Source organism: Antrostomus carolinensis, unplaced genomic scaffold (genome assembly GCF_000700745.2).
Source record: "Antrostomus carolinensis isolate BGI_N321 unplaced genomic scaffold, ASM70074v2 scaffold10942, whole genome shotgun sequence".
NCBI lineage: Eukaryota > Metazoa > Chordata > Aves > Caprimulgiformes > Caprimulgidae > Antrostomus > Antrostomus carolinensis.
Genome location: NW_010301601.1, coordinates 834 through 10,677, shown reverse-complemented (window position 1 = coordinate 10,677; position 9,844 = coordinate 834). Strand labels below are relative to the sequence as shown.

General features: G+C 40.5%; 1 protein-coding gene across 1 annotated transcript; it reads right to left on the bottom strand.

The window, feature by feature from the left end:
* Nucleotides 1-227: 227 nt before the first annotated feature.
* On the bottom strand, nucleotides 228-9,521 carry ACTR5 (actin related protein 5). Its single transcript, XM_010163524.1, has 8 exons — nucleotides 9,291-9,521; nucleotides 8,249-8,418; nucleotides 7,193-7,410; nucleotides 6,687-6,869; nucleotides 3,955-4,077; nucleotides 3,268-3,407; nucleotides 2,211-2,343; nucleotides 228-810 (listed from the first exon to the last, which is right to left on the bottom strand). The coding sequence occupies exons 1-8, from the start codon at nucleotides 9,455-9,457 to the stop codon at nucleotides 553-555; spliced, it is 1,392 nt and encodes a 463-aa protein (XP_010161826.1). The 5' UTR covers nucleotides 9,458-9,521; the 3' UTR covers nucleotides 228-552.
* Nucleotides 9,522-9,844: the final 323 nt, after the last annotated feature.

Genomic DNA, 9,844 nt, shown 5'->3' with positions numbered 1-9,844 from the left:
TTAGCAGAACGTGTGGCAGGCAGGAAATCAAACACATGAGAGCACAGGAGGCCTCAGGAGGAAAGGCACAGCCCCTCCAGCAGCACCATGGGTGACACATCCTGACAAACCTGCTGCAGCGAGCGAGGGAGACGCCTGCTGGGCTGGCTCGCTTGATACAAGCCCAGCTCCCAGATCATCCAATAAAACCAATATAAAACCAGTACATTTTATATTAAAAATAAAGCTCAAAACCCCCCGAGTCTTATTATGAAAGCTTACAGGATAGTATTTTCTCTGGAATGCACTTCTGTTGTGTTTCTCCTTGCTGACACATACTCCTGTGCTATGCACAAGCAGCACTAAGTGTCACAAGTCCCTGTGCCAGCTGCCACCCCAGTGTGGCTTGTCCTCCTTGTTCAAGCGACTGGGGGAGATGCTTAGTGCTCTCTGAGCAGGCAGCAAGGCTGGGCTGAAGCCTGCACTCCACGCACAGCTCATAATGCAACCCAGTCACTCTCCTTTTCTCTGCGCTGCTGTCTCCATCCGAGGGTCTGTGACCAAGCCACGGTGCTACACCTGCTCACAAGGATTGCCTGCGCTGGATGTCAGCGTCCTGCTGGGTGCTAAGGCCTCTGTGGTCCGTGGGGCCTGCTTTGGAAGGCGAATGGGAACATAGACATTTGAAGCACAATGTTCCTTGAGGTATTCTCCCCCTTTTTCTTCATAGTCTTTTCTGGTTATCCAGCCTTCCTCACGGGTCATGTATTCCACTGCCCAATCCCTAGCCCCGTACCAGGCATCTAAAACAGGACTGGAAGCAAGGTGAACCTGGATGGAAGGAAAACAGAACAATGATGTCAATTCAACACAGGAGAGAAACACCCTTTTTACCCTCATTACACTAGTACATGGTACAAACCACTAAATTTCAGAAGTTTGAGCCAATTATTCAGTGCTTCAGTAACACTAGGAATGGGTTTGAGGTGTGTTTTCACCTTGAAATCATTTCTCCATGAGCCTGGGTTGAGAAAGCACATGGGTGTACCACATTCACAACCAAAAGCCCTCACAGCTGGAAGCCAATGCTTCCAATAGAATAGTTGGTGCTACTGCAAAACAAGTATCAAGTGCTCCAGCAAAACTTCCTGCCTGTTTGAAGTAGCAGGGAGGAATACTGCAGGCTGAGAAATCACTGTATGTGGGAATCTACACCGGTGTACATTCATATTTCCATTTACATTATCCCCATCACTGCAGCATGAACTGCCTTCCTGGTTCAGCTGGACTAGACATCGTATAAATCCCACATGTGACATCTGTGAAGCAACAGTTTTCCAACAGAACCACACTACAGATTGCATTTGAATAGGAAGAAGGAAGCTCTTATTCAGTTTCAAGCAGTGACATTAAAAGCAGAATATGCTCATTTTCTTCCTGAAGACACAAGTTACACACAAAACTTAGTAAGACCCTTCCTAAAACTACCAAGTATGTGGCTGTAACTAAGTTTGTCAGTCACAGCTGGCTCACAGCTACATACAAAACAAGGGCTGGGGAATCATGAGATTATATTTGCACTGATTTTTTTTTTTCTTTCCCGAGTTTACCTGATTTTTGATTCAAGAAGATAAATCTGAGGGGACAAGGCAGTTTCAGAACAGCAAGGGAAATTCTTGCAAGTCTCCTTACAAAATGCATGGCAAACTCTGGTACTTCCCCAGCTTGTACTATGCTTGCTACTAAAGAAGTTGCAAAGGATCATAGGTTTGCAAGGTACTCACTGAAGCTCTTTTGCTGCTGCCCCAAACAGTCATTACATGTTAATGAACTGAACATTTAACCTGGATTCAAAGTAAGCATAGTTTTTCCCAGCAACTACTCCTAAAAAAGGTCTCTTTTCCACACAGTAACTGTCCCAATCCTAAGAAATCAACCTGCAAATTTCCAGCCAAACATGCTTGTGTGTGTGTGGTCCTTTAGCTAGAGCAGGTTTTCCTTTTCCAAGATAGCTGTCCTACTGTCTCTAACATCTTCAGAAAGAACAACTGTATCTTTGCTTAACTTTCATCTTCTCAGGTCAGAAAAGGCTGATTGCAGTGTCTTGTCATAAAATGCTCTCTGTTCTCTACACTCTACACACTCTAAGTACACCCACTCTGTACTTATCCCAACGCAAATTACTTTAGATCAACAGGCTGTTCATTTAAACACCGTGTCAATCCATGTACCTGAAAAGATGACTGGAACGGCCTCATTTCAAGGAGTTCCTTCTGGACTCTGGCTTTCAGTCCAGGGTACATTGTATTTCCACCAGTGAGAAAAACATTCTGGACAAGAATAGCTTGTTGCTCCTTTGGATACCTACAAGGAACAAAAACCAACTTCAGTCTTTCTCAAGGACATTGCTCCAATGAGCTGAACAGCTACTGGGAATATTGATACTTTGCCTTCAGGATTCACTTTCAGAAACGTCTTTCACTTCCCAGCATGAAAATGTGTTCATTTGTTTTCTGGAAATTCAGGGGGTGGCAGAAGAAAATCCTTAAAGCACTCTGTGCACTGTACCCCACAAATCAACAACACAGGAGAGCTGGAATTCTTACATTTCAGAAAATGCAATCTTGTATGTCCATACAGCTCAGGGCTGACATTTTGGTAACACTAAGTTGTCTGGAAATAGTTGCCCAGCAAGCGTGCCTGCATAACAACTTAAACATGTCACCCCTGATTCTGGTCTCACAAAACCAGAGATTGCCAGCTCATGGTTTCACAGGATGGATATTTACAAAGGTTTGTTGCTTCTCCAAATAACAAGTTAGACCAGGGTGTGTACAAGACAATCCACTGGGGTGCAGGAAGATATTTTTTGTACCATCAATAAATTAACTAATTAAAATAGTGTTTATTTCACCTTTATCTCATCCTTTTTAATTTCTATTTTTGTGTATGTTTTTAATATGTACATAATATACTGGTTCAGTAGTACCTGTATGTAATTTATAAAGAGATATTTTATATATATATATATTGGAGGTGTGTGCTCAAAAAAAATTTATTGATGGGGTAATGGATCAAAAAAGCTTGGAGACCACTGACTTAAGACAAGCAGAGTTACACAGGGTTTTCAGAACAGGAAGGCAAGTCTAACCTGTGATGCCCAACCCCACCAAAAAGAACTATTCAAACATGTTCTCATAATATTGTTAAGTAACCAGTATTGCAAAAGCTGTCTCAAAACAAGACTAGCTTATCTGAAGTAAGTGCCAAGCAGCTTCATAAACTCACCTCTCAAGGACATATTGCATGGTTTCTGCTATACCAGCCTGGTCTTCTCCTATCAGGGAGGGTTGGAAGACAATCTCTGGAGCCCTGATTCTTTCAGTGCCAAGGAAAAGCTGGTGGTACTCTGCCAGGTTAAACACAGGCTTTAAAAAAATAAGATTGAAAAGCAGTGAGAAATTATGTTAAAGAACATTAATATTCTAGAATAAGCAAAGTTTCTCAACAATTCTGTGCAAAGAAACAGATGGTAATGCTCTTACAGAGACTGGGCCACACTGTAAAAACTTCCAAAAGGCAAAGGAAGCTGGACTTTTCCTATACTTTATTAATTTGGTAGTGCTCAATCCTGAGGCTGAACCCCACAAGTTGAAAGCTGTGTCCACTGGGATGTGATATTGGGCCATGGATCACACACAAAAAAAACCTGAGTAGGACTTTTTTTCCCAAATAACACGGCACTGCTACAACAAGCACTGCCTGCAGATTAGTCAAGTGGATATAATCATGTTCTAAACTACTCTAAGCTAAGATTGCAAGGACTTCTCCTCTCTCAATGTCCTGTTCAGATAGTTTAAGTATCTCTTCCAAGAGCAGGCAAACAATGTTTGCATTTGGAGAAATGTTATCAGACTAGCTGGACAACATGGAGACAGAAACCTCTGGCACGAGCTGTAGACACAGAAATCAAACCTGCACTGCAGCAACAGGCTTCTCAGCTTCAGGCTGTTCCTCAGCAAATAAAGGTTCAAACTCATTAATACTTTCCACATCCTCCAGTGACTGTTCACTGCCTAAGGGATCCAAATCGGGAGTCTGGAAACAGAGAAGGTATATTAAGGTAGGTTAGCTCAGATGTGCTAGCCACACGTACAACTTCAGTCTGGTGATCCATTTGGAAAATTCAATGCCAATTTCCTCAGATCTCAACTCTTTAACACACCTGAAACCAAACAAGCTGTTCTCCAGCACTGAAGACAAAAATTAAAATGGTGACCAACGCAGAAAACAGAAGTTAAGACAGACGTTCACTCAAAGCATAAAAATCAAACGCTTTCAATAAATTTATCGTGATGGCATCTCAGAAATTAAAGGCCTTAGTTAACAGGCTGACTGCCAGGATTCTAGCCAGCCATGTTCTGAATATAACAACACACTAAAACTTATTAAAATAGCTTTTCAAATTGGTTAAAGCTCAGTGTGCTCCCAGCACTTCTAACTGCTGTATAATTACCACTAAGTTCCCTGTCTTGCTTGTGTGGGACTGGAAAACAAATATTTGCTAGCTACAAAGCTGCCACACAATTTTTGACAGTTTCAACCACCTGGCATTTGCACACGGGATGTACCAAACACCCTTATATTTCACACAGACGTGAAGGTGCTTCCAAAACTCCTTCCTAATGAAAAGCATTGCTCAAAATCCTGGAGTACCTCACTGTTGTGAAGTAGGAACAGCATTTTAATTATCTCCTTTATGTGTGTGTTACGATGTTACCTTTGCAACATTGTTGCTTAATGTTTGTTTTTGTAATTTTACACTTGAAACAGTGTAGCAATGTATAACAAGCAATGCCAGGATGAGCTAAAGCTAATTATGTAAACATTCTTAAATATCCAGTTGACATCCACCTAAACCCCCAGGAATTACTCAAACTGAAGTTTAAGCAGTGTTCATTGTTACAGCAAACAAATGGCAGTCACCTTAAATTATCACCAACATTTATGCTTTGTTAAATCCATTTATTTTTATGTCTTTAAAAAACCCCAAAAAACCCAAACACCAACAGAAAGAAATATAGAACTCAGATGAAGACTTGGCACAGACCCTAGACAACTGAATTAGCTTTCAGACTTCTTTACACGGCCACAGAGGGATGGCCTATCTTCACAAATGGATTTGGTGACAATTGTAGGTGCTCTCATAAAGCACAGACCAAACAAAAAGGCTTGCAGATTCATTCCAGGGTCTGAGATTACACCCAGTGAAGAAGAGGAGAGCAGGATCCAAGACAGATGTGTCGGAATTTAGGCACAAGCACTGGGCAAAACTACAAGAAGCTGATAGTCCTTCAGTTATCTTTTTCTAGAAAAATTTGTTTTGACAGAAGGTAGAAAGATTCTTTACCACAATGGTAAATCCATCATCTAGCTCAATTTCACCCAAAGGCAGTCATTCTGATTCTTGCACAAGCTTTACTGACAAGGACAGGCAAAACATAACACCCAGAAGACAGGCAGCTCACCTGCTAGTTCTGGCTACATCTCAAGTTCCATCTAAGACACAAGAACTCCTGTATCTGGCACCACTCTCTACACTTCAATTTTCTGTTTTACTCTCTACTTTTTCCTGAGCAGAGATAACTGATATAACTAAAAAAAGCTCTATTTTATATGAACTGAAAGGCAATCACAGGTAAATGCACAAACAGCCTTAAATTATCTCTTAGAAGCAGCTGGTATGTGCTGGGCCTGTATGAGTCTGGCAAAGAAGACAAATAAGCTTCTCATCTTCAAGACAACTCCAACAACCAAGTGTAGCCATTTATCTTTCACTGTCAAGTAAACAAAATGGAACATGCTGCTTAATTGCACCAAAAAGATTAAGGCAAAGGGTTAGTTGTTCACCATAAATTTCTCTGCATCTGAAGAGAAAGGAAAACATGCTGGTTTTAACAAAAAGCTTGACAGATTGTTCTACATCTTTAATACCAGGCTAGAGACATTTAAGAATGGTTGTTTTAGGATTATAACCACTTAATATTTAAGTACTTAAAACTCCATGTCATTTAATTGTCAGTCACTGAAAAAAAAATAAATCTTTAACATACCAGGCCTACTTATTTCACCAAAATTAATGCAAAAGCAGAGTTAGACGTTGGTTTAAAGTATGAACAAAATCATTATGTCAGCTGCTGCATTTACAACCTCTAAGCAAGTCAACTCTAAGTTAGGACAGTGGCTGGAGTAAGTACAAAGGGAAGCACTGGTGTCTTCAGTGATACCTTCTCTGACCCACCAGAGCTATTTCCTTTTTCTCCAATTTCTTAAAGATGTGCAAGAAACTTTTAAGGAAACTTACTGATTTCATATAACTCTACACTTCAACTATGGGCAGGAAGCCTAGAGACTATGCTTAGAACTACATGGAATCAAACTATGATGTGTCCCAGAGCACAGTGCAGAACAGCACAAGAAGGGTCAACAACTTCAGGCACACTCTGTAAAATCAAAACCATCACTTTCTGTAGCTGCATAGGAAAGCTGGAAAAGAGAGAAGCACTTGCCAAATTAATAACGAGTTGCAGTGTGTTAAAGGAAGAACTTAGTTCATCAGTAAAAGTCTGAAGGGGCACATTTTCAAACATAGAAACTTAACTCTCTCAGAGATTAAGAAAAGGATTGACTTGGTGAAAACATTGTACCTCTGGCTTGCTGTCCACAACATCTACTTCAATATTGACTTCTGCTTGTAGGATTTTCTGCTTCGTTTGTTCAACAGACAGACTCAATTTGTTGATGTAAGACTGAAGTTCTTCTGCAGAGTCCATGTTCAGCTCCACCAAAGCTTTGTGGAATTGATCCATGTGACCATCTTCTAAAAGTTCCTACAGACAGATCAGAGTTGTGATGAACAACTGTCAACTGTGCGTGTACGGACACTTTGCCTTCATTCCTAGATATGATGATGTGCACACTTCAGCAGCATTCAAAACATTTCACAAAAGAAGTACTGTTCAGAACCTGGAAGCATCCTCTGCAGCAACATAAGCTCTCTCTTTTATCTTGTAAGTCACCTTCAAAAGCTCCTATCAGAAAACACACAGGACAGTCGTAGCTTCTTTACAGTGATGCCTGACCTTCTGATGAAGCTCTGAGGGCAGCCTGCCCCCCTCCCAAAAGATCACAAAGAAGACTTTGCCTTGATTACCTGTACGTACAGTAACCTGTCCAGCCTCTCTTGGTCAAGCTGCAGCTTCTCTTCTCGACGACGTGCGTTGAGTTCTTGAAGTCGACGTAACTGCTGCTGCCGCCTCTCCTGCTTTTCCTCTGAGGTCAGAGTGCTTCCCAGCAGTTTGTTAGAGAAAGGCAGCTGCATCTTGTGCACGTTGTTCTCATAGTACTCTGGGGACCGCCACTTCTGCAGCTCTGAAATGTTTTGAAAGCAAAATAACTGTTTTGCCAGGCTGAAAATGATGATTTGTATGTTGTATGCACTCCACACTAAATTCAGACTTAGAAGAAGGAAGGCAACAACGGTCCAGCCTCAGATTCTGTTATCTCTTGGCAGCTGTCCCCACATTTAGCTACCCCCTCAGAGTACGACCTTCCAGTCACATACTCAGTGCACACGGTTCTCAGTGCTCTGATCTCCAGCATCAGGAAACACGAACTACTGAGAAGTGGGAAGTGCACACTAATGTCTCTACTCTCTTCCCAAGGTAAGGGAGAGCTCTCACACATTTCTAAGGACTCCTGCAGCCTCTTTCATACATGACAAATTTAAGAAAACACTTTTCTTTGGCCACTACTTAAGATGACATTTACCATGGAAATTTCAAAACCTCTTTAATTCACAAAAAGTCACAACAAGCATCCTCTGCAATTCTGGGAACCTTAAAGTAGGTAAGAAACACAGCCAGATGCAGAAATCATCCTGACCAACTTAATGTTTTGTTGGAAGTAGAGAGGAAAGTAACTAATAAAATAAACTCATTTTAAACTCTTTTCCTCTGAAATCATCTCAATCTTTATTTACAGAGAAATTTGAACTAATACAGATTTTTTTTTAAATTTAGTTTCTATCTTAATGTTAAATTCAAAACTGTTGTCAATCATTTCCCATGAGGCACATTACCAGAAAAACAGCTAAAAAGAAAGCAAAATAGTAACAGAGTATTTCTGCCAGAACTCCAGCCAACTTGAGAACAAGGGATATATAACTTTGCATGAACCCTATCTAATGGTAAATTGCAGCTGGTTTTACCTTCTATATAGTCCTCTGCAATGTAGCTATGCTCATGCAATATTTCCTCCATGCGACTGAGAGTGATGGCAGCGAAATGTCCTGGGTATTTCAGCTGGAGGAGGCGTTGGAGATACACAGCTGCTTGACAGCCTCCAAGATTAATACGTTTGCAGTTTTTAGCATCCAACCTGAAAGTGCAAAGAGACACAACTGAGGTTGGAAAGATCCACCAGTTCAGCATAAAACAGACCTCCAATTTTGCCCAGTATTACTGCATTTCTGATATGGTCAAGTATACAGGTGAATATTCACACATAAATATTTCAAGATTGAATTATGAGATAATCTAACACACCTGCTTTCCTCAGACAACAAGCTGAATCTTTGCTTTGTTTATTGCAGATAACTTTCTGAAAGGCTCTGCTCTGCTTTAAAAAAACCCAAACATTAAATTATTTTGTCTACAGCAAGGAAATGATTTATTTTAAGAAGGGAAGTGACGGTTAGTGCAGCTAAAAGTAGTTCCTTTAACCTTTGTAACATTTCACAGTTGGCCAGGTGTAATCTTCAAAAATTTGAAGCATCTACCAGATATAAAGCCAAGACCTGCAGTAAGGATTAAAAACAAAACAAAACAAAGAAACAAAAAGAGTAGAGCAATGTAGCAGCATAATCAGAATGATAAAAGCCTCAAGAACTGCAGAAATCTCAGAGAGTACTGTCTTTTGTCCCAAAGCTGCTTTCAAACCTGTTTTTTACTGCCTGATCTTACTTGGGGCAGATATCCCCTTCTACTTTGGGAAGTACAGATCTGTGCATGAATAGTGACTAAAAATGCAATACATACAAGGACAGCACTGCTTCTTCAATTCAAAATTCAACAGAACTTAGCAAAATCTGCAGACCTAGTTTTAACTCATCAGTATAAATCCAGACCTGATAAGAGCTTATACTGCAGGAGCTGGAATACTGAATGCTGGAGGAACAAGTATTTGCATCAGCGTAAAGTCAACAACTGACAAAGAGAGGCTGCAGCGTACTTAACACACCAAGAACTTACCTGCCTTCTAAGACTGGCAAAATGTGTGTACACTGATAACCTGAAGATATTACCAAACCACTGCAGGGCCAGTTCTGCTTTCTGTTGTGGTAAAAACTGTACAAACTATCTACGCCATAGGACACTTTTGGCACTTGGTAACATTCGAAGAGGAGTTCTGACATCATTTGTCTTGAATACAGAGGATTGCAAACCGCTTCTGTCAAAACAACTGGATGATCAACACAACCCTGTAAGAGACAAGAGCAAAGAAAAGAATAAAGTTATGAAGGGAAAATCCAGGGATACTTATCCTTAGTTCTTCTTTTGAACATCGGCAAGAACTTCTCCAAAACAGCAGTGAGAAAGCACTTCACATGCAGGCTATTAATTATGTAAGTTAAATTATATTTAGTGCTTAAGGGGGTAAAAAAGAAGTCTTGTCTACAGCAGAACTTTCAATGTTAATTCAACCAAAGAATAAACTCCTAAAGGTGGAGAAGAATTGACTTTTAAAAGCATGTACAAGTAGTAAAAATCTAAGTAACTAAAATCTATGCAATGAGGAGGTGAAG

Bases quoted from the DNA above. Each gene is read 5' to 3' on its own strand.
- ACTR5 (XM_010163524.1), bottom strand. From the start codon at position 9,457: ATGATGTCAGAACTCCTCTTCGAATGTTACCAAGTGCCAAAAGTGTCC. The intron at 7,411-8,248 runs GTAAAACCAGCT...AAAACATTTCAG, and splicing joins TGCAGAGGACTATATAGAAG to AGCTGCAGAAGTGGCGGTCC. The intron at 3,408-3,954 runs GTTTGATTTCTG...ATTTTTTTAAAG, and splicing joins AGCCTGTTGCTGCAGTGCAG to CCTGTGTTTAACCTGGCAGA.